This window comes from Bactrocera oleae, chromosome 4, assembly GCF_042242935.1.
Source record: "Bactrocera oleae isolate idBacOlea1 chromosome 4, idBacOlea1, whole genome shotgun sequence".
NCBI lineage: Eukaryota > Metazoa > Arthropoda > Insecta > Diptera > Tephritidae > Bactrocera > Bactrocera oleae.
Genome location: NC_091538.1, coordinates 44,375,098 through 44,401,211, shown reverse-complemented (window position 1 = coordinate 44,401,211; position 26,114 = coordinate 44,375,098). Strand labels below are relative to the sequence as shown.

The following is a 26,114-nucleotide window of genomic DNA, read 5'->3' as shown; positions in this document are numbered from 1 at the left end:
TTCATTGCATGAGCATAAACTGAAAGTTATAAATAGCGAACAAATGTAAAACAGGCAATGAGTAGACAACAACGAATTCGATGATTTCGTAACGATGATTCTCGAATATTTGGTTCCCATCCCGAGTCAGCAGCGCAGCAAGTGCTCCAACCGATCATTTAATGCATACAAAGTGGGTGAGTGGGCTGAAATGAGCCACATCCCAGCGAGATATCAGCGGATATATACATTAATATTAGATAGGTATGAACATATGCAGGCGCATATGTATGTGTTTGTGTGCGTGTTTACTTGCATACAGTATAATTTGTTAATTTGGTGCACGGCTGCGCATCTTAATGAATTTAATTGGCGGTTTGTGGTCGAAAGGTTGTGTATGTGTGTTTGTCTGTTTGTCGAAGCCACTGCTTTAAGTGCCTTTCTTTTTTTTCTGATTTTCGAGCTATCATTATTAATACGTTTTGTGAGAATAATTATGAAATTTTGCATTCAATAATTCATTTCGTTATCATTTCGAGCAATTGTTTATTCGCGCACAAAAATGCGGCAAAACAACTTTTTTTGCGCAGAAATATAAAAATAATTGTTTTAATTAAATAAGAGCGTTCTTTGCCACTGCGCATTGTGTTAGCTAATAAATGAGTTTTTAATATTTTTTCGACATTTATAAATTATTACAACAGGTTGTAATCTGGCATACAAATGAGAGATAATTGACTAATTTGTTTTTTTGTTATTTTATTTTTTTGTTTATAGAAAAAAATTTCACATTAAAACTAGATACTTAATTAATTAAAACAACCAGTTTGAAATGTGCCAGACGCACTTACATAAACTAAATTTTTACTAATACTATACACTTAGTTGAGTCAGCAAGTAGATCAAATCTTTCTCTATAAAACTCAACCTTTTGTTTTGTTTTGTTCGATTTTTTTCTTCTTTTGTTTAGGTGTGTCATAAACATGGCTTCCTTTTGCAGTCATTTTTGAGGTTTAGTTGTATTTCCAAGAAAACATACTATTCTTCTTTTTCGGATTTTTCGGACTTCTCAGATTCCTCGGATTTTTCCGACTTTTCGGGCTTTTCAGATTTTTCGGACTTCTCAGACTTAACCGATTTCTCTTCGTCTTGTTTCTCTACTTCTTTTTCTTCGCCTTTTTTACCTTCTTCGGCCTTACCCGCTTTCTCTTCTTCCTCTGGTTTTTCTACTCTCTCCTCTTTTACGGTTTCTTTTGGTTCTTCCTGTTCCTCGTTCTTTCCTTTCACTACTTCCTCTTCCTGCCTTTCCTTCTCCTCCTTGCCTTCTTTTTGTTTATGTCCTCCTTTCTCTTCATTGCCTGCCTTTTGCTCCGTTACTTCTTTCTCTTCCTTGACTTCCTTCTCCTCATTTTCTTGCTTACCACCTTTGCTTTCTTTCTCCTTCTCTCCCCCTTCCTCCTCCTTGCCTTCCTTGTTCGAAGGCGCGGCCCGCTTCACTTTCTCCGTTTCCACAGGTTCATTGGGCTGATCAGCCGCAGCTTTAGCGGCCTCTGAGATCTCAGCGGGAATATTGGTGCCAATTGGCACAAAGCCATTCTTGCCGGCGGTGTAATGCACCTCGATCTCTTGGCCATCGGCATCAATGTAACGGTAGGAGCCATGAACTTCCAGCGTTTCCTCCTCAGTACCGACATTCTCCACTACGCCAGCCTCATCGCGTGCACTCTGATCGCCACCCTCGTAGGAGAAGCTGAAGGAGCCATCGGGTTTTCTATCAGTCTCATAGCGCAGCAGGGGAATGATTTCGCGCTTTTCAGTAGTCGATTCCACGCCAGCACCGATGCTGGCAGCATAGGCGGCACCGACAAAGGCCAATACGCATATCTGCAATGTAGAGGGTTTTAGTTAATATAACATAAAATTTTTTTAAATCACAATTTATTTGTTGCTTAAGGTATTTTATTTTCCACGAAACTTACAAATTTGTACATTTTTTGTTCTTCGCAAATCTCACAACACTCGTTCACACTCGACAAAGCTCAGCTTCAAACTTATTCGTATCTTCAAACTTTCGTCACTTTTATACTAAAGAAAAGTTAAGAACCAGGCAAGTTAGCATCGCTTATACTCAATTTTTTTCCACCGAAAAAAAGAGATATTTTTATGTGTGTTTCTTTTATTTTGTGTTTCGTGTCATTTGCTCAGCCGCCACTGATTCACACACTCACCAAAATGCTGATAATAAAAATAAGAATAATCGCTCATTATTATAAACACTTGTTGTTATTGTTGTTTTATAAATCATTATAAACTTAAGAAGCATCCAGTTTAGTATGCGAGAAATCGAAGTGTTATTTACGAGGGTAATTCTTACACCCGGCGCACAAGCGCACATACTCCTCACAGAACAACAGAGCGCCGTTGAGAGAGATCAGTCGAGATTTGTAAATATATTGCCAAATTCTGCTCTATATACCGTAAATTGGACAATACTCGCATATTCCAAATCGCTTCTAATCTTTCCCAGCTTGGTCACAATTCGCTTACAAAACCTTTTACTCTCCGGCCTTTAATTTTCGTCAATTTTATATCGAAAATTAATTTGCAAATAAGTACTAACCAAAATGTTTTTAATTATCCAAACGGAGTATTTTTTGTGTTTTTTCCAGTTCTTTGCGAAATTTTTTATTAACTTGAGTTTGGTTGACGTATAAATATAATATTCACGTAACCTATGTTAATGAGGTGATGATGATCCACCGGAGGAAACTTGTTTCGTGGCGTTTTATTTAAATTTTGTTTTGTTTTTTTTAACATTTTAATAAGTGTTGTGTACTAAAATCTCTTACATAAGCGGAGATACGGAGGGGTTTTATTAAGTCTACTGTTTTATTTTTTAGTTTGATGGTTCTTGGTGGAGGCTAAATAACTTTTATTTCAAACGAAGAGTTGGGCTTCAACGATCTTTTGCCCTGGAATATACATATTTAGATTCGATTACTCATACTCGAAGCATTTTAACTGTACACATATGAGAAATATCTTTTAGGTACTTGATCCATATCTTCATGACTGATAACCACAGACAACTTGCAAAGTAACACGTATTAGAGAACGTTAACAACAATCACCAATGATAAAGATTTGATTGATTCTTAGTAATTTTGATGGATGGATGATTAGCCTGACAGTTATTATTAGTAAGGTAAGATAAGTAGTTCACAACTCGTTTTTATTTCCATATATACTATATAAAAGGCGTTGCTTAGTCGATTTAGCAATGCCCGTCTGTCTGTCTGTATATACAAGTAGGCGAACTAATAACTCATTTTTTGAGATATCGATTTCAAAGTTTGCACACGTCCTTTTCTAACCAAGACTTTGCGACGACATTTGTCGGAAGCATATAGCTGCCATACAAACTGACCGTTATAGGGCAAATTCTTATTTGGAAAACTCTTTTATTAATGAAGCGTATTATAGCTTCGGCGCAACCGAAATCTATATTGTTTCATAACGATTAGTGACTCGCACAACGCTCCCAAACAAATACTTTAAATAACGACTTTTCAGTATATGCTAGTCCAATTTTAAGCTTTGCTATGCTTTCCATGCAAAATACGAATAGTGTTTGTCTCAGGACTGTCGACCAAAAAACCACATTCTTCAATATAATCAACTGAATATTTAATTATGAAGTCTATATTATCTGCTTTGGAACTGATATATTGTTGATGATTTCGTTGCATCAAAATAATTAACATTGAAAACATAGAAAAATCAAAAAGTCCAATAATTTAAAGTTGTTGGTATGTATTCAATAATAATTATTACTCTAAAAAGAAAACTAATTACTCAAATTTAGCAAACACTTTGCTATTGACATTATCTTATTACTGTTGCATCACGCTAAAAATATTCACTCATTTAATCCTCCTAACTAGTTTTTATACTCGCTGCTTATTTGTTTGTTTTTATACACTTGCCAATGTCATAATAGTTTTGTTCACCTAACATTTGTTTGTATCATCTAAAAATAATCGAGTTAGATATAGGGTTATATACCATATATAAAAATGATCAGGATGAATATACGAGTTGAAATTCGAATGACGTCTTTCAGTCCGTCCGTCCGTCTGTCCGCCTGCGTAAGCGATAACTTGAGTAAAAATTGAGATATACGTCTTTCTTGGCAAACAAGTGAGGGCAAGTTCATAGATGGGCGTAATCACATCTAGGTGAAACCACATACTTATCTCCGGACCTACTCTACCACTTTCAATCAAATACATAATGCATAACATTATTATAACGATCCTATGTTACATTGTGAAAATGATCGCAATGAGACTAAAACTACGCCTGTTTCCCATATAGCACAATTTTTTAATTCCATATGACTCCTTCACTTTCCAGTGCACAAATCAAGCACCAATGAATATATTCGGATACAACTTTGCACAAAAAATACCTCCGTATGGCGTCTTGAATCTAAAAGTTCTCAAATCGGACCATATATATCTAACAAAATATAGAGACTTTCGAACTTCCGGCTGACTTTATACTACATTTATCGGCCAATGGGCCAGTTAATTTAATGAAGCTGAGAAAACGTATTGTTTTAATAAGAGTGCATATTTGTGCCTAAAATAGATAAATTCGCGTGGAAACTTGCCTTAGCCTATATAACTGATATTCAGGATTTTGAAATATCCGGATGACTTTACTCCATATATACATTTATATTTAAATATTTATAAAATTGCTTGGTCTACACCTCATATCCCACATCCCTAATACAATGAATTTCGATCCCTCGGTTGACGTTTTTCACATCAACTCCATATATGCATGAAATTTAGCTCTTCGGTTGAGTTTATATCAGATATAGTTCATTTGAAGATGATTTTAGAATTTTCGCTGATATTACACTTTCGCTATATTTTTTAATATTGTCAACACCTGAAGGTATTTAGCTGGCTTTGCTGCCTGCAAGTTGCAGAAGTATAACATAATCGGTCACACCCAAACTTAGCTCTCCCTTACTTCTTAAAATTACATATTTTTTATTATTTTAGTGTTTTTGAATACTTCTATATTATAGTCAAATTTCATTATTAGCACTTCATTTCACACAACTTCTATTATTTTTATTTCTTTACAAACATATCGTATAATTAGTATTTTGAGAATGTATTATGAGTATAAATTATAAAGAGAGCTTGATAGGGAACGAAGCCCAACTAAGCCGCTTAACACGACTTCAAGTAGAAACAAAAATAGTAATAAATATATTTATGTATATATTTTAAGTTAATTTAAGATTAGGAAACATGAAAAGAAGAACAAGGTATTGGCATGGCCATGTATACGTACATTTATATTTAAATGTACAATATTTTTGAGTTTATGTACTAAAAGTTAATTGGTAAAAGTCGAAGAGACTTATTTATGAATCTATAAATTGGCATAACCATACACATAGGTATAATACAAAAATTATGATCAAAATTCTTTTATTGATAAGGTGTAGTATGTATTACTCTACCAAACTTCTGCGCTAAGATTCCTGATTAAGATATAGTGCGTTACAAAGCTACTGTCCTTGTGCGCTGAATTTTTTTTTTGCTGGGAGTTCTTTTTCATTATTTTCATATGAAGAAAACCTCAAGCCAAAGTCGTCGTATTTTGGTGGAAGTGTATGGTGAACATACTAAAGTTGAGCGAACGTGCCAAAACATTTTGTTTGAAAATGAAAAAACACCGATAAAGATTGTTGGCAAGCACAAGAAACGCTCGCAAAAGTCACTCAAGCAGCTATTTTCCAAACATTTAAAAACAGTCAGATACAATTCAAAGCAAGAAAATTAATTGGCTGCCTTATGAATTAGTGCCAAGAGACGTTGAAGGACGATTTAGCATGTCAGAAATGCTGCTTAAACGCCACAAAAAGAAGTCGTTTTTGCATCGGACTGTGACTGGTGATAAAAAATGGATCCCTTACGAGAACCCTAAATGCAAAAGATCATATGCCCAACAGCCAAATCAACGACAAAGCCGAATATCCGATAATAGCCGTTCATAACTGAAGTATAGTAGCCAAGGGAATATTGGCATCAATGATTAAGTTTCATTTATATTTAAGTTCATCTTTACTTTTAGCAATACAAGTTAGAAAAACTTTTAAGAAAATTAATTTAAAGGATTTGTTTCCTGCCTGCTATATTTAAATAAAATAGAGTAATGCGTTTATTGTAACGGTTCTCCAACATTTTGGTTCTGGTTCTTCCTTACGTTTACCAGCAATTCACTTACATTGTTTCAGAGGTTTATGAGAGGTTGAAGTATCTGGAAACTTTGCCAGCATTCTAGTTAAGAATAGTACTCAAGCAGCTTTTGGCCCTTCTAATTGTATTTGAAATAATAGTTACTAAATACTAAAACTGATATGATAGAAATATCTTTTGGACATTAAGAAATAACCGAAACTCGTTTAATATGCAATTTCTGAAAGTGACAAAAGTGTCAAAAACCATATAGAAATATTCGACATATTTGAAAGAAGAAGATAATGGAAGCTAGATCAGTTCTTCATCATATACTATACATATATTTCTAAAGATAACTATCCATATATGTTAATATATCTATGAACATCTTTGGTGAAGATGGTACATAATATCTCACAGGCAAATTAATACGTAGCTTTTAGAGTAAAATAAATAAATTGTAAGACAATTTATGCTTGTAAGTGTGGCGCACATACATTGTCGTTGCCACTATGCCATCATTTTGCTATATTTGAAATTTCAGTATTAAATTTTAACAAATGGATTAACAATACTTGTATTACTGGAAAAGCATCGATATGATAATTCAGAGGAAATTGCTTATCTCTCCCCATAAATAAGCACCTTTCAAAGAAGCTTTCGGGGTAAGTAAATTTTAATTAGTGTGTGTGTAATAGCCGGATACAACAACTTTAATCACGAAAGTAGCGCTGGTAATAACAATCGTGAGTAGCATATTCAATAGCTTTAAAGAAGCCGCTTACCATATATTCTAAAAAAACCAAATTGTTGAAAATCCCTAATTATTATATTTCGCGATAATTGTTTACACAGAAGAATACTAGTTTAAGAAAAAAATTAATGGATAATCAATAGAACCAATGCGATTCTGCTGCTACCGCTGCTACCAGAGAAATATTTTCATTATAATTTGTTTGACAGCTGACTTGCGTAACATTATGTATCTAAATGGAAACATAATATATTTGTGCGTTGTTTTGGTACTCGCAAAAATATATGCATAGGTCCTATATACATAACTTGATTTATTACTGTCATTCCATATATTTATTTTAGAGACCTATTTATTTCAGTAAACTTAAACAGCCAATAAAGCCTTTAAGTAGCGAGCTAAGATCCAGCTCCTATTAACAGTGAAGCAAGTGATTTACATCAATTTTACCAATAGTAGAATTTTTATAACAACAAAACTGCTACTCAACAGATGCTTCCATTTTTTAAATAATTTTTTCAGAATATTTAGCAACAATTTCTTCATGATTTAAACATTTTTCAGCAGATTTTTGTGCAAGTGATCATACTTCTTCGATTCCGAAAAAACAAACAACGGCGATATACCTAACACCTTTTAAACATTTTTGTAGCTTCTTTTAAACTGAGCAGTAATTTTTTCTCAGAAAGGAGAACAATAGCTTTTTCCTCACTTTTAGATGTTACGTGAATCTTCCTTCTTCCTGTCTTGTCATCTGCGTTTCCAGTTTCTCCATAATGGTCAGACCACCTCTTCACAAATGTACAACTCATATTTAAATACTCTGCTGCTTTTTTTTAATGTTCAATTGAGATCTTTAGGAGGTTTCGTTAAAAAGTCTGCTTCAAAAGATTTCTTATACTGAGCAATCGCTTTTTTTTATTTCATGGCACGACGTGACAAACTAAGAAGATTGAAAAGAACTGACCAAATTTTGTGTGCGTCAATGATCGCATAGTAAATATTAATTTGCAAAATAAAAATAAAAACAAATTTTCGCGTACTTATCGCGCAAAGAAAACACGTTATCTTTGAATCCACTGTAACAGTTCATTCTAGCAGTATATATGAATCGTTCCGACTGTTGATGTTCGTTACAATTAGAACTATTGCAAAATTTTGTGTTCATCTGAGCTGAGAATATGAGAAAGGAGTAAGTAAAAGTTTAAAACAAGATCTTCTGGCCTAGAATGAAATAGTACTTAATAAAATTATATTTCAAGAGAATTTCTAGGTACATTTTTTGTAAAAGTATTTAGTATGCATATATAGCCAAATATGCATATATAGCATACATAGCAAAATTTCAAAGTAGTTTTCTGAAAGTCAAGTCGACGCAGGCATATAAAATATGGTATAACCTTAAGTCCATTATTAGTAATGTTTGTATAAATTTATTCAAATAAAAAGTTTCATAAGCATAAATATTGCAACCATTATAAAAAATTGTCAAAAATTCTTAAAGTAAAAATTTTTCCTCAATTCAAAAGAAAATTGTTCGAATCACTTTTTATAGCTTATTCGCACTTTGAGTTTGATAGTAACATTTAATTTATTATAACCCATTTAAGCGAAAAAATGCTATGAAACCATTATTATTTGACTACAAAAACACATAGTCGATGATTTGAGTCATAATCATCTCTTTATAAACATACCTATATACATACATATATATATATATACATATATATGCTTACCAGTAGACGTACCAGTAAACATACTTTTTGCCGTTTTTTCATTAATTAAATTCAAACCGTCTACCCATTTATAGGCAAATTAAGCAGCATAGTCTTGCATAATGTCACAACGTAAAGATTTCTACATTGTATAAAAATTCTAACGGTACCAGCAACATGTTATGCATACATTATACATTAGAAGTAGAAACAGGAATAGTTTTGCCCATCTCCATTAGAACAGAGATCAGAACTTTTTTATTTTAAAATAATAAATAAAGTAGTCTAACGATAGCGCCAAAATTATATGAACGAGTTTCATTTAAGATCATTTCACCTTATCAAACCGGTTATTACGCAAGCTTTCTTTTAGTTATGCAACTTAATGAGTTTTTTGTGTTCGGAACTTAATTCCCCGTCTAATTAATATACAATATTCACTTTAGATTTTGCGATAGTTAAATTCGCCATCAATAAAAATGCATAAAACATTTCTTTTTCGGTTTATCTTTACTTCGGGTGTCGCTGCTTGAATGTACATATTATATAATTTGGGGACATACTCATAACTTATGCCTAGATACACATATACATATATATTTTTAGCTCATCGCTTTAGCATATAGTACAGATCATACTTATTTGTAAATGTAAAATAAATTTATGCTAAGATATTCATAAAAGTGTCAATTCTTGTCGTTCACATCATATCACTTAACTGACTAATAGAACCATCACCCGCTCTTCCTTTCTCCCTTTACAATTCTCCATATATTTTAATTAAATTTTTGTTAAAATCTGTAATCATTATTATTTATTTTTTTTTTGTTACATTTTCCTTAGACGTTGACAGTTTTCTGTTTTGGCTCTACAACCTCTTCCTTGGGCAAGTCCTTGGCAGCCTCAGCTACAGCTGATATCTCAGAATTAATAATTGAGCTGTAGGGTACGAAACCATTTTTGCCGGCAGTGTAGAAGACTTCGACTTCTTCACCCTCGGAGTTGATGTATTTGTAGGAGCCCTTAACTTCGAGTGCTTCATCTTCGGTACCTTCATCGACTACGCTGGCTTCCTCCTTACGGACGGTGCCATCACCACTTTCGTAGTGCAAATCGTATGAACCATCCTTGTACTTGTTGATCTCGGACTTAAGAATTGCTACAACCTCACGTTCTGGCTCTTCGGTTGGTGCAGCTGAGACAGCAGCGATGACGAGACAAGCGAAAATAACGAACTGAAAGAGTTGGGGATATATGGTATTTATTTAATGGATTTTTCTTAATGTTATAAAAGTAATAAAATCAAAAATAACAAGAACAAGACAAGGATATATACTAAAAAATTATATAATCAATATCATAAAAAACCATTCATAAAAATGTACCTTACCCTAGCCTGGAAGACTAACTAAAAAGCTCTGCTGTGCATCTAAGTATGCCAGTGAAATTTCAAATTACATATTTCTTAAGAGCAGTTATATCCAAACGTAGAAAATAATTTTAAACCAAACTCTCTAAACTACGTATTTTGCATATTCCAAGTACCAAAAAGAAAAAACATCAACTTCGGTTGCCTCGGAATTAAAATACCCTTCACAGGTGCATTTTTTATACCACAATGAAGGGTATAAAAATATCTGTTTCTTGATTTTGATCGATCAGTTTAGATGGCAGCTATATGCTATAGTGATCCGATCTGAACAATTCTTTTAAGTGTTCGTGGTATATTAAGGCTTTCACATGAAAGTTCTGCAATAAAAATATTTATCGCTTGCACCTACACTCTTGAAAAATTTAATGTCTTGAACTAAAAATAGTTTTGACGGTATATATGTGTCCATAAATTTAAATTTTTTTATTCTATAAAAAGGTGAAGGTCCTTAATGCGTGTATATTAAATACAGAACCAATATTTTAAGTAATCGGAACAAATAGACAACTTCGTAAGGATTATAGATATTTTCAGACGTGATGTCTAAACAATAGGCAAAATAGTCAAGGATAGACGTATGTACTTGTATATGTTTTTCTTGAGCTTCTATTGCACTATATAGGCATTATAGTATGGAAACGCTTTGCCTACGTATTCATTAATATCCATAAAATATACTCAAGAGCTAAAAGCTCTGTAATTGAGAGCGAAAGCTTTCTAAAGAGTGGTGTTATATTATCTTCTATTCAAAACCCGGTTATCTAATTCTTATATAAAAGCTTTCAAATATTTATTCACTTTTTTCACAAAATGAAGGTTGAAATACAGTTAACTTTAACAGCTTTAAAAATTAATTTATCTATAAGTACAATTTTATGTGAATAAAAACCGATTCCGAATAAAATTAAAATAGTAGATTTGTGTAATATTTCACTCTAGCACTTATGAGATATTCCATGCACGTGTTCTATTCGGCATGAACATATCTGTGTAAATTTTTAAGGCTAAAGTAGAGTTAATTTTGTATTAAGAATTCAATACATATACAATGTATGTATTAATTATACATATAGTTATGGCTTTTATGATTTATATGAATGGATTGTTATGGAACATTTTATAGAGTACATGTATAAATAAATATTTTGGTTTTTAAAACGCCAAGTCCTTAGAGCTTTTTCTTGCTTTCTACAGAGTTATTACAAAACTTTTCACTGAACCACTTTTCAATATTTGACATTCGGTTTTCCAAACGAAATTTCACTACTAAAAATACAGCTGCACATTCACTACTTTGCAATATTTATATTGTTCTATTGAGACTTACAATTTTAACCATTTTGTGCGTTGTGTGTTTTTAAATTTTTTTTTTCGGGTAAGAAAGAATTTAAAATATGAAACAAAAGCGAGAGTGCGAAATAGAAAAAACTGTGATGAACCCAAAACCAATAATGTTAGCAACTGGCTCAAAGCAACAGGCTTTTATACTAATTTTATAAAATTGCATGAAATTATTTTAATATGCAAAACATGTTCCATATCCTGTTTTTTATTTCAGATTTTTAAAGCCAAAAACTCAGTAGCCGCGCCCGCTTGCGTCCCAAACGCCGACATGGTCCGGGTTGCTATGCTAGACGCTACGCTGCTTAATGCCGGCAATGACTGTTGCTTTCGCGAGCCGTAACTGTAAAATTAGAAGAAAAAGGCCATACACGTATGATAAATCCATAAAAAAGCAACAACAAAACAAAACAGAAATATTAGCAGGAAAAAATCATTTAACACATTGCATAGATCTAAAACAGTCTTTAAACGTTTCTATACAAGTATGTGTGTGCTTTTGGATGTTTGCACATTTTCAAATGTCAGGGTTAAATAATTAAAGGCCACAACTCGATTTACTATGCGAATTGTCGCCAATTCTGCTTACTGCGCGTACTGGTTCGTAGCTGTTGCTTTTTCGTTAGCGTAAATGGAGAAAGATGCCGGCAGAAACGAAAAGTTGGAACTTTTCTTGTCTCGCCTTAAATCCACACTTCCCACCCAAATGTCGATTGAAATTCTTGTAAAACATGATCATATCCAATTATAGCAACAACAACAGGTGTATTAACAAATTAGCCGTGCTTTTAAGATCGCACGTGTGTAAATATTTGTGGGTGAGTAGTATGTCTAATAAGCGCAGTCATACATGAGTGTGCTTACATTAGGGTGGTCCATAGAAGTGAAATTACGATTTTCTTAAGTTTCGCTTTCTTAGACGGTAATATTAAGGCCTCAAAGAGACCATATACAATTGAGCAAGCTAAATCAAAAAACAGTTTGTTTTTCTCTGCTGCATGTTTTAAATCAAATAATCCCGAAATTTTTTTCTCAGTGTATCAAACCAAATATTTTTAGTACATAAATTTTCCATAGATGAAAGCCAAGCCCTATTTTCATGCTTTTAAATACAACCTGCTTCGAAGAAATAGAAATAGAAATTTCTACATGTAGTGACTATTATATGTGGCAACTTATCCGAAATTGGTCGATAGCAGCTATATATGTATGTATGTCCTTACCCCATATACCAAATTTGAGACCTTCCGTAACTATGACTAAGCTTACATTACAGCAGTTCTTAAAGAGAAATTAAAACAGATTTTTGGGTTTCACTTCCTCAGTCGGTAATATCGAGTTTACATACACTTTAGAAAACTGATTGGCTAAGTTTAAGGAAGGAGGCCTAAGAGTAAATAATCCGACGATAACTCAAGAAATAAGTGCAATAATTTGTACAAAATCTGTAAAACTTTATTCGAAGACAACACATAAATTGAGTACCCAATTGAGTCTAGAGTGATCGCATTGCCTCTCAAAAAGATAATTTACAGGAGTCAGCAAGTCCTATGTAAAAATGTCTTTTTAGATTTAAGAACGCCCCTCAGATATATTGTATATTGTCATTGCGTCTGTCGATTTGCGGTGATAATCGTACGCTCATCTCTCTCTTCTGCTTCTATTATTTCCCCGACGACATGCCACAACATCTTGGCAGTAGTGAGCCATGAGATTTATCTGCGATTGATGTGTTTCGCATAATGCGCGTCTTTGTTGCGGTTACGTGTGAAGTTTACTAATTTTCGGCTGATCGTTAAGTGCGATCTTTTGGCGCGGTTATGGCCAAGGCGAGGCGTGCGCCGCAATTTCATCAACTTGACAAGCGGTGCAAAGCTTCGCTCTATTGTCGCGGTTTGTCAAAATATTTAGTTTAGTTTTGTATTTTTGCCAAGATTTTTTGCAGTTCTTTGTCGTGAAGATGTAGCGATAAACGCCGCCTGTGAAACAAGCGAAACATTGTGTTGCAGGAAACGTCAAGTTTTTTATTGTCAACACAGATTGATTACTGTCGCCATTTGAATTGGGTGTGTTATGTAATGCTCACGGATTGAAAAGAACTTTATTTCTTTGTGATCATAAAAAAATTGTATAAAAGATTTTTGAGGAAATTAATTTTTGCATTTATTTGGGTAAAGTGTTGTAATTTTGCTATTTCGCTTGGAAGTTAAAAGTCTGTTCAACTGCAACGTAATTTAATACTTTCCATTGCTAACCGAATATTTGGGGTGATTTCTGTACATCTATCAACAATCAAAAATCATTGAAAACATATATCTGAAACAAGTATCTGAAATGAAACATATAAATTTTTTGTAGCCCGATATACCGAAATTGAAAGTATCCCTGGCTTTCGTTGATTCTATGTCGAACAAGTCAGTAACTATTAGCGAAATCTTAAGGAAATTTAGTAGACATCTTTTCCTTGCAACAATGCGATCTGCCGTTAACCTTCTGGGAACGCAGCTATTTTTTTAACAGGATCGACATTATGTGGTAAATTGCACTCCAATAAAAAATTAGCCAATAAAAAACCCGGAAAAACTTTTTATGTGATTTCTTTGTTGGAAGTATTTGAAGAAATAACGTTAACTTTAGTTGCACCGTGGCAAGAATGCTCCCTCAAATAAAAAAGTTTCCATTCCAGCATTTTTTTGATTGATCAGTTTGTATATCAGATATATGCTATAGATGTCCAATATGAACAATTGTTCGGAGATAGTAACATTGCCTTGGGTAATATATTTCGTGAAGATATATTTTCAAATGCAAAAGTTTTCATACAAGGACCTCATTTTGATAGTTCAGGACGTGTGCAAATTTTGGGATAGCTATCTCAAAAAGTGAGGGACTAGTTGACATATGACGGACATGGCTAAATCGACTCAACTCGTCTCGCTGCTCATTTATACATATATTTTGTAGAGCCATCGCATTTTCTTCTGGGCAAACTTCGTGGCAATAGTAATATACCCTGTTTGGAGTAAAAAGAAACTTTTTGTTTGTGTACTTAATCAAGGGCTTTTCCATTTTTTGAGATCCTCCTGCACAACCACTTCTGCAGGGGGTAAAAAATAAGAGTTATGCCGAAATTTTGGCAGGTGGCAATGTATTGTACATTAGCACACTTTTCTTGCGTTAGTAGCGTTTATCGGTCGGTGAGGCTAATTACTTGACGGATATAGTAATTTTAGTTCTGTTAGGCTGATTTCGTAATAGCTATTTGAAAAAGAAAACAATTTTTATATGTCATTTCTACACATATAAAAATTGCAGATAGTAACTAATACAATGACAATTTTTTTATAATACAATTTTGAGGTTACCTGAAAATATTTACTAACCTTTAACATTACCTCTCTTAATTATTTAGTTTTAATAACATTTATTTTAGGGTTTTCATATGTAATATTCAGGACAGTTGTACTTTTCCATGTCTCACATTTAATAGAAATTCTTCCATATTTATTCCTTATTTTGCATACATTTTTGAAAGAAGCGAAAGATTTCGGTACAAAAAAGGCGAAATTCGACAAGCAAAATAGGCTACTTCACTAACTTATTTGAGAGTTCTCCCTCTATTAAGAGAAAGTAATAGCAAACAGGATTTATGAATGATAGAACTACATAACTAAAACAACAGCAAGAAAAAACGTTAACTTCGGTTGCATCAATGCTAGAATACCCTTCACAAATAAAAAAGTTTCCACACAAGAGCTTGATTTTGATCGGCCAGTTTGTTTAGCAGCTGTATGCTATAGTGATCCGATATCGGTTACGAGATATGAGCAGCTTCTTGGGAAAAAAAAGACATGTGCAAAATTTCAGATTGATAACTCAAAAACTGAGGGACTTGTTCGCGTATATACAGACAGACGGACATGGCTAAATCGACTAAGCTCGTCACGCTGATTATTTATAGAGATATATACCTTATAGGGTATCCTCCGTTTTCTTTAGGTGCTACAAACTGCGTGGCAAACGTTGAAAGGGGTAGAATAATCAAACATAGCGTGAAGCCTCTATGTGTATAGTTTGATTCTGTGATCTAAAATAAGTTTTTGCTTAATCTATAAATTCTTTATTTAAAGTCAGAACAATTCCAATCACTTCATTAATCAAATTTTAATTCATGCTTTCTCAATCAACAATTAAAATGATAAATCACTTAAATAATTAATGTCTTTAACAAGCGAGCTCGGACCAATCATCGCCATGGGTGAAGCCAACTTCTCATCTCGGCTGAAGGTACGCATTCCACATGCATTACCTATATATTTACATCTATAATATATATATATATATATATATATATATGTGCAAAAGCAAATGTGTGAAGCGCACACCCAAAACATGAAAATAGAATTTATTGCATTTGTTGCATCCGTAATCGCCTCCAACTATTGTTATTATTGTTGCTATAACAAATTGCACCAATAAAAGACGCCCAAAGCCGAAGAGCAAACCACTATGAACCGCAAATGAATTCAATAAACGCACACACCCGAGCGAATTGAAGATGCGTCGACGTATACATATGTATATATAGATTTATATTACTTTATTTAGTTATGCATTTCATGAATATTTATGATTAGATGTGTGAAGTTTTGACAGTTATGTGAACAAGCCACTTACAAAGCGGTGCTTGTGTGGCTCAACCAATCCCACAAATTCTTGATTATTGTTACATAGAACGAAGTGCTGGAAAAAACTATAGTTATTGAGTTATACATATACTTGTACATATGTATATAGTATGTACATATGTTTATACTACATTGTTAACTATGTGTGAACACTCTCGAAACTCCAGTAGCTCATAAGTATGGCTCCACAGCGCACTTCATCTCACACGCCGCCTTTGCTGCTACGGTAATAATTATGTAAGTAGCTATGCATGTATTAATATACATATAAATATATTTGTATATATACAAAGTATGTAATTGCGCCACAGCCAATCAGAAGTTTTGCATTTGAAATGCTGCACAATTTGTCACGGCGGATTAAAATATTTGTGCAAATTTGCTTGTTGATTTTTAAACTTATCAACTGTTTGTTTATTTTGATCGTTTACTGCGGGGCGTGAGCAGTAAGCAAATGTTAACTGATTTGTGCATGGTCATAATCGTTAAGCGAAACACATTATTAATTTATTAGCTGCAATTTAAAGACATGTATTAAGTTGCGCGAATAGAAATATAAAAGTGAGATTTTCTCAGATATGTATATTATGTACTACATGGTGTATTACAATTATATATGTACCTTACCGGCAAATACTTATATACACATATATGTACGAGTACATATGTGTATTAGAGTGGATAAAAATAACGATATTTTTTTCGCTTGGTACTCTGAAAAATATGTAGGTTCTTAGACGCCTCTACGAAAATCTCTCTAAGTATGGGTCCGCCTTACACTTGTTTTTTTTATTGTCAGATAGAAAAGTTATATCTTCTTTCCAACTATTTAAAAAAATATGTCGATTTCTTTAACCTATCCATTTAAGAGATATTAATGGTTAAAGTTTGATTATTTCAAGGCAACATTTTTTTCTTATGAATTTTATAACTAACTGAAAAATAATAATTTTAAATTCCAACACTCATAGTTTTCTAGGAAACTTGCTGCTCTATAAAATTTATCTCTAATTGTTTATATTAAAAAAAAAAAATGTTTTCCGATTTTTGACGATATCTCGTAAACACCTTACTTAATCGAGAAACAAGAAAAAACGCTAACTTCGGTTGCACCGGAGCTATAATATCCTTTACAAATACACTTGATTCCAATCTAATTTTGTGAAGATACCTTGTCAAATGAAAGAGTTTTCCATACAAGCACTTGATTCCGATTGTTCAGTTTGTATGGCAGCTATATGCTATACTGATACGATATCGGCTGTTCCGACAAACAAGCAGCTTCTTATTGAGGGAAAGCCAGGTGCACAATTTCAAATGGATAGATTAAAAACTGAGGGAATAGTCCGTATATATACAGACAGACGGATATGGCTAAATCAACTCAGCTCATTATGCTGATCATTTATGTATACATTTTATATGGTCTCCGACGCTTTCTTCGTGGTGTTAAAAACTTCGTGGCAAATTTAATATAACCTGTTTAGGGTATAAAAATATTTTTTTTTACATTTATTATATAATTTCAGAACAAATTAGAGATATTAAAGTTCGGTGAATATGCCTTTAAAAATACAACCGAAATTTTGATAAAGCTGTATTCAGTAATTTTTTGGTAAGTTTGACTTATACTATCTAAATTATAAAGTGGTGTATTTTTAATAACGTCGTTTTTCCAAATATCTATCACCATTCCCAAAGCGGCTGCATGGAATTTTAAATGAAAATTAATTTTAAATAATTGACGCCAATTACTTGTACATATCTTCAATTTAGTCATGTTTTCTCAGATCAACGAACTCGACATTTACGTGAGTATTAATGTTTGAGTTGAAGTGTTAACCGGTAAGAGCCGTTATAAGTATAAATGAACGTTTTCTTTCTCTTTGCCTCTCAAATTACGAAATCAGCCGACTAAATTTAATAATAGGAGAAATACATTAAAATAATTGATCTGTGACACACCTTTGTATGTTATTCGACATATCTGTATGATTTTATATACTACTTGCCTATGTAATGCAGTTCCCACTTCTGGGAATCTTTAAATTATAAGCTGACTATATTTTTTTCAAGACTCAATAATTGGCGAATGTTTCATATAAATGATTAGCGTGACAAGCTAAGTCGACTCCATCTATCTGTACGTATACCTTTATTCTTTTAGATATCCATGTGAAATTTGTCTCACGTTATTTTCATCCCAAGAAACTACTCATATTTCAGAACCACCGATATCGGACCACTAATAAGATATAGCTGCCATATTAACTGAACGATCGAAATAAAGTAATTGCATGGAAACATTTTTTATTTGACGAGGTATTTTCCCGAAAGTTGTCGAAGATCATTATTTAATTCAACGATACAATCTCCGAACAAATTGTTCAGAACCACAATAGCATATAGCTGACATTAAAACAGACCGATCAAAATTTAAAAAAAAGAGTTCTTCATAATATTTAACCGATTACGTTTCCAGGTTTAGTTACGCATATAGCTGCTATAAGAAATGCACCTATGCAGGGCATATAGATTCGGTGTAGCCAAAGTTAACGATTTTCTAGTTTTCACTAATAAGGTGTTGAATGTATATATCCATAGTTGCTATGTATTATCTGAACATTTTGAATAGAACTGGGTGTCGGACCTTCCTAACGTTTGTATCGCGGATCGTTTTATATTTATAAGTAACGGATGTTTCAGTCCTTCTGTCCGTCAGTACATGTGATAACTTGTGTAAAAATTAAGATATCTTCATTATTAATGACTTTTTCGTGGCTGAATTGGAGGACGTTGGTGTGAACAACCTTTGGTTCCAATAACCAACAAGGTGCTATATGCCATATAGCCAACAATACAATCAATTTATTAAAGGAAACTTTTGGTAGGCGCATTACCTCTCGTCGTAGACCTGTGGCGTGACCTCTAATCTCATGATATTGAAAGAGAATACTCGGCGCGTTATTGCTGATATACGGTTCCAATTGCTGTGGTTCAAATTGGGATTCTCGGCTGGAATTTATTCGAGCTAGCCGCGGGAGTCTCGGCGGAATCATTTTTAAAATATAGGGTCAAACCCTTATCATTATAAAAAGGTTATATACTTGGCCATTACATTGAATTTTATGCGTTTTATTTCTTCTTGGAAACTTGTCCAAACAAAAAAAGCAGCCTTTAAACGCGAGGTTCTAGAACTTGCACTTACTAATTTAATATTGATCGTACAAGTATTCGCTTTATTACCAAGTATCATAGGAAAAATACTTCAGCATCCACCACTCAATATATACAGTTTTAAAAAATCGACATTAGGGAAAGTTTTGAAACTTTTACACTACAATAAATTCAAAAGACAGATGAAAATATTTATATTCGCTATATAGAATTTTAAAATGTCTCATTTGAATAAAATAATACTTCTCATATATTAGACAATTGGAATATAATTATCAGAAAACCATATGCCAATTTAGTGGGTTAGTGGTGTTGTATAGGCAGGATTCTTTAATTTCGATATCAAATCTCATGTTATAAAGCCAAATAGTAGGTAAAAGGGATAAGTAGATCCAGTAATATTCGGTATATGTGCTCAAGAGGAGGGACGACTCTAGTCCATCTGTGTCCATTTAATTAAATGCAGATAATTTAAGAATTGTATGATATATTATTACTAAAAAGCTTTCACAGATTATTGACAAATACGGTTAAAATCTTAGCAGTATACTCCTCGTGGGTGCTGTTTGGGCAATAGATTGCTGCTGTCAATGTCACGGCTTAGAATCTAGACTAGGTTCTAGGTATTGGCCGTGCGATCAAATGGCGTCTTGGATTTTGTATCGGTGCGTTGATGTGGTGTAAAATTAATGAATCGTTAATCCGAAAATCCGGTCTATCCGGACCAGTTGATTGTCTATAATGTCTTGAAAGGAACCTAAAGAGATGTTATTCTTCTCTACCACTTTTCTGATAAACTATTTACGATTATATGAAAAAAATGCTTTGGTTTTATCAATGTCTATGTACGATTGTATACAAGTGAAAACCTATCAGAATGTTCATCAGCCTCGACGAATGAGATTTTTTGTAAAAAACTTAAAAGCACTACGAGCTTTCAATATTGTCCTGCCTTGAGCATTCAAGCTGGCACACTGCTCTTTGTATCATTATACAATACATTCCTGTCAACAACAACAGCATTGTTATATATATATACATATTTATATATTCAAATAAAGTAAGCATCATCTTGAATTCCTGAGAAATTTAAAATTTTCTAATGGGTGTCCATATTTCAAGCTATAAATATTAATTTACACGAAGCGATTTATCTCATTTTATGAGATGCTGTTCAAAAGAGCCTACAAAAACACGATTGCTGTGCATCATAAGATCTGCCGATCAAAACAAATTAATTTACTATCATTTCACAAGCATCAACAATATTCGATGACAAATGCTTTCACAATTAACATATCGCCTCAGCTGGTTTATTGCGCCTATTAAAAACGCTGTGAATTTTCGTAGACAATAAACAAGCGCACAGTTTCACACACGAAACACTCATTAAATTAGATTAATTGCTATTTAAAATTGTTTTATTTTTTTCTAAGTAGATTCTATAATCTTATACACATTTTAATCACATTTCAATTTTGACAAGTCGGCATTCAACCCCAATATTTGTGGCCATAACCATGGTAATACGGTTTCCGATAAACAATAGCATAGTGCGGACGATATCCATAACCACCATAACCACCATATCCGCCATAACCACCATAACCCCCATAGCCTCTGTGGCCTCCGTAGCCACCCCAACGCTTGTAGCCGTATCCACCGTAACCGCCCCAACCGAAACTTCGTGTTACACGCTCAGCTTTCTCGGCATGCTCTCCGCCGGCATCCGCATCTTCCAGCAAAATGTTGGGCTGCCCGTCCGCTCCAGCGCTTTGCATTTCAACGGATACTGGCTTCACAGCTGCAACCCCCGACTCTTCGGGCTCTTTATCGGCGTCGGCGTAGATCGCAACAATGAGTGCGAATAGAATGCAAAGGCGCATTTTGTTTGATTTCTTTAGTTTGTTTCGATGACGCGACACTTGTGTTCTGTTCGGTATGAAGTTAGAATTTCCACTGAATTTCTTTCACAGGACTGACCAGCGCTTTTATACTGCGGCAGGCTTCTGGGCACAGGTGTCTGGCGGGTCGTTGGGAATTATGTTCGTATATATTAATGTGCTTTTGAAGGTAATTTTTACTCGCCGACATAAAATTGTTTAGTAAAATACAATAAAATGCATTTGCACATCCATCTATATACTAGGATATATACACACTCTCACATATTTACAAAATGCATATATATGTACTATTAGAGTATACTATGAGGGACGCATATTAGTTAAAGAGTCAACTTTGTACAGTATACCTTTTATTTTTCTCAATAACACAGTACACTTTAATTTATTCGTTTACTTATTATTTCGGTTTTAATAGTAATTATGAGAATAAACAATTTACATATTTATAAATTCTCTGGATTAATGTGCATTTAATATAGCAAATAGTGTAAGCCACTAACAACGTCTTTTTGCTCAATTTGCTTGAGTGGTTCAAAAAACAGTTATTAGTAGTTTCAAGTGTAGGGTACTCTGAGAACGTCGCTGACGAGATCTTCTGTAGATTTGCTTAATTTTTGTGTAATGCGTCACTTTTTAAATAAAATTATCAGGAAAATTGTGCCTGCGGTAGATCCCAATATTTTGACTACATCACTACACTCAAAAAAAAAAAAGTTTTATAACTTCAATTAAATAATTTTTACACACGCCAAGGATGTTCTATAGAATAAAATAATTCAAATTAACCGCTCAATAATTTTTTTCAAACCTCAAAGCTTTAAATTTGTATAAAGTGGTCTCGTTTCCACCCTCTCATGGGTTTAATGTATATATCTTATAAACTATTGAGATATCCCAAATATTTTTGCACTTTGTCCTATTAAGTTACGATTTGGGAAATCGGCGAATATGAACAATGCTCAAAATCAATTCCACCTATTCTTTATTATTGTCTTTCCGCAATCTCTCGAGTTGTTATTCAACGATTTACATCGACCAACGACTTTATTTTAGTCATATGGGCTTCAAGAGGCCTTCCAGTACGTGATGCATCCACAAGATCGAAATTGTTGGAACGAAATTTTGCAAACCAATTTTGACATTAGGGTTCGGTCAACACATATTCGCCATACACACCACATAATTTTCGCTTTGCTTAAATGGCATATTCTTTTGATAGTAAAATATGCCGAAAATGCTATTTTCAATCTTCCATTTACGATAGAATACCAACCAAAACGATCGCATATAATTAAAAAAAAATTTTACGAACAAGCCCTACTATATATACTGTTTAATACTTGTATGATATAATAGTAAAGCGAATAAGTGTGAAGTTGCCTGCGAAAAATTCAATAAGATCAGCTGTTGTCATCAAGCTAAATTACTTAATGAACGACCCAATATATTGCAATAGAGTTGAATAAAAAATGGCTAATGCGATGAGGGCCAGGATCTGTTGCTCGGAGCTGGATCTCAAGCGACTGTAGTATCTTCCAGGACGAAGTCTGAAGCGACTGAGATGGCGAACAAAGGAGGAAAAAACATAAAGAAGATGAATATATAAATCGGAAGCCAGACGACTATTAAGGCAATAATACCCCATCGCAGGAAGACAATAGATATGGCGGCTGTCGAAAGCGGCTGCAAAGATCGCCAAGATCATGTGCACGAGCACCGAAAAAAAAACTGCATGCTTCTTACTCACACGTGCTCGAAAGAACTGCAGAACGGTTGTTGGCCTAATGACAGGTCACAACCTACTGGCATCACATGCTATCCGGATAGACATAAGTAACGGCGATACATGCAGAAAGGGCAGGTAAGTAGGCATAAGGGAGATGTTAGCACACCTCCTATGCTTCTGTCCAGTCTTATCTAGAACTCGTCTTAGATATCTGGGAGCTTCGCAGTTCAAGAGACTAGATAAAGTATCAAAATTAGATAAAAGGTGTTGACGTACTGTATGACAAGTACTTCAAGTCAAATTAGATTGAACATCCATCTGGCATGACAATGACCAATAGGTATATGTATGGTGTGACAGCCGGCCGATGTAACCTAACCTAACCTAATGTCAATTAACTAGAGGAAGTCAACAAGGTCAAAAGTAAAAAAAATTACGTAGTTTCAAACTAAGCTCATAGTTGATTTTGTAAAACAAAGGCTTGCCAATTTCAATATTTATTTTACACTTGTAAAATAATCTCGAATGTTTATTTTTTTGAATGTATTTCATTAGCACCTCAATTAAACAGTAGCTGCCAGAATAGATTTACGATGGGAAGCTGTACTAAACTATTTGACATGTGTAGTACACATTGTATACATTGTGTACATCCGTAACTAACGGCACGTACAAGTATACCAATCTATACACATGCACATTGCATTTCATGATATTGCACCAAATTTTTTCCCTTGAAAATTTCATGGCTCATTAGCGAATGTTTCTACAATTTATTTCGCAATATTTTTCAATTTGCTGAACAGTTTTTTTTGAACTAGCCGATTTTTGGGGAATTTTCAAAGTGTAGTGATGATTCCTAATAAGATGAGTTATTGTTATTGCATTTTTGTGTGAGTGTACAAGAAATTGTGACTTTTATTTGCAAATCCATATGCAAAACGCATAAAACCACTTTACGGTCATTAAAAAAAATAGTGGCAAGCAAAAAATGAAAAAATAACAACAAAAATGGGCAGGAACACAATAAAATATGTCACGTAAAGAACCTGTATGGCCGACAGCATACACATAAAACGAGCTCATTGTGTGAATTTTTCTCGGATGCTTTCGATGCTCTCGCGATTTTTGTAAACAATTGTTGTTTCCGATTTGCTTTAGTTTGAATAAAAATGCGGTTTAATTGCTAATCGGATAGCAAAACGGTTACTTACACACACATACACAAATTCTGAAGAAGATATAATATTTACGAAAAACATAGGAACATCTGGAAGAACCATATTTTAAATTTATAAAATTTTGCATACTAAAATGAGGTTATCAAGTCTACAGGTACAGGTTCGAACTGGCAATCGCAAAATTGAAGTGAGTATAATAGTTTTCCATACATTTACTATTTGTTCTAATAAAAAAAATACATACCCTTTTTTAAATTTTAAGCAAGGAAAAACCAATTTTTGTTTTTTCTCATCTATGTCAAAAGTATATATTGAGTATATGAGAAAATAGCAACCATAAATGCTTTAGAGTCGGATGGAAAGTCAAATAGAAAGGAAATCACTATACTGCGTATATTGGGTCTTTGCCACAACCAAAATATACTCAAGAACACACTGACAAGTTTTTCACAAAGTCTGTGGAATAATGATAATCCCTATAGATAATATGTGAGAGCTGGAGTGGGACTAATTTCACACATTTTCGGCATTATACTATAGTATGTACATCTATCTGGTGTTATATTTTCACTTAATTTTAATAAGATATCTTACTTATTGATGATAAACACGGTATAAAGATAACCGGTTCTTTAAAACTATATGGGGGATTGGAGTAGTATTGACCGATTTTATCCATTTTTGGCATTACGACATATCAAGACCAGAAAAAAATACTCTCTGAGTTTCATTAAAATACCCCCACATATTAACCAATATATGACGTGTAAAGTCAACCGGATGTTTGAAGATCCTTATATTAGATATATAGGAGCTAGGGCAAAATTTCACCTGAGTTTATCTATTTAAAGAAAGAGATTCTCTTTGAATTTCATTAAGATAACTCACATATTGACAGAAATATGCGGTATAAAGACAGGCTAAATATTGCTAGACAAATATTGCCTCCGAGGTCTAATAATATATATAACTGATTGACCAATATTTTCCACATATGCGATATCTGAGGGCTCGAACAGTTATAGTCCGATTTTGACAACTTTTAGTCATGAGAAGGGAAACTTTAAAGGCACTATTTGTGCAAAGTTTTAACTCCGTATATTCAAAGTAGCTTGCTTTGTTTACGGGAAAGTAAAAGGATCAGATGGAATTTATAATTGTGTTATATGGGAAGTAGGCGAAGTTTTTGTCCGATTTTGTTAATTTTTGCACCGTAATGTTCAAATGTTACAAATTGAATTTGCTTGAAATTCCGGGATTCTCAAATAAGGAATTTAATCTAAAAGAGGGCAGTGTCACGCCCATTGTTCAATTTTTTCACAGGCTCCTATGATGTTTTCAACTTAACCGTTTTATGGTGAGTGGACGTGGTTAATATCCGATTTTACCTCGTTTGAGGACGTGCTGAAAGTAATCATCCTTAGCAAGTTTAGGTGATATAGCTTTCGAGGTTTGTGAGACATATACATTAAACATTTTAGGTGGCGAAGCTATGTCCTGCAATCACCTGTACTAAATTCCTGTTTTATATCTTAACTTGTAGCTTAGTTATAACACTTTATAGTTTTTCATTTAATGGCATTTTGTGGCAATGGTCCGATTACGCGCATCTGCAATATCAACCTCCTAATTTGACCAAGGAACACGCATACCAAGGTTCCAGATGATTTTTAAAGTTTTACTCAAGTTACAGCGTGCATGGACAGACGGACGGACAGACAGTCACCCTAATTTTAGCTGGTCTCTTCATCCTGATCATTTATATATACATAACTATATATCTAACTCGATTAGTTTTAGGTGATACAAACAACCGTTAGGTGAACAAAACTATCATACTCTGTAGCACCATGTTGCGAGAGTATATTGTAAGAAGTCACAGAAATGCCAGAAACTATACATTAAATTATATAACGCAGTTTTTCGCTGTTTTGGTAACCAA

General features: G+C 33.6%; 2 protein-coding genes across 2 annotated transcripts; both read right to left on the bottom strand.

Annotated features, from left to right (window-relative positions):
• Window positions 1-718: 718 nt before the first annotated feature.
• LOC106624392 (uncharacterized) lies at window positions 719-2,076 on the bottom strand. The gene is made up of 2 exons (XM_014244120.3): window positions 1,959-2,076; window positions 719-1,863 (listed from the first exon to the last, which is right to left on the bottom strand). The coding sequence occupies exons 1-2, from the start codon at window positions 1,968-1,970 to the stop codon at window positions 1,018-1,020; spliced, it is 858 nt and encodes a 285-aa protein (XP_014099595.2). The 5' UTR covers window positions 1,971-2,076; the 3' UTR covers window positions 719-1,017.
• Window positions 2,077-9,211: 7,135 nt separating this feature from the next.
• Window positions 9,212-11,629, bottom strand: LOC106624481 (endocuticle structural protein SgAbd-6). The gene is made up of 2 exons (XM_014244229.3): window positions 11,480-11,629; window positions 9,212-9,955 (listed from the first exon to the last, which is right to left on the bottom strand). The coding sequence occupies exons 1-2, from the start codon at window positions 11,489-11,491 to the stop codon at window positions 9,560-9,562; spliced, it is 408 nt and encodes a 135-aa protein (XP_014099704.2). The 5' UTR covers window positions 11,492-11,629; the 3' UTR covers window positions 9,212-9,559.
• Window positions 11,630-26,114: the final 14,485 nt, after the last annotated feature.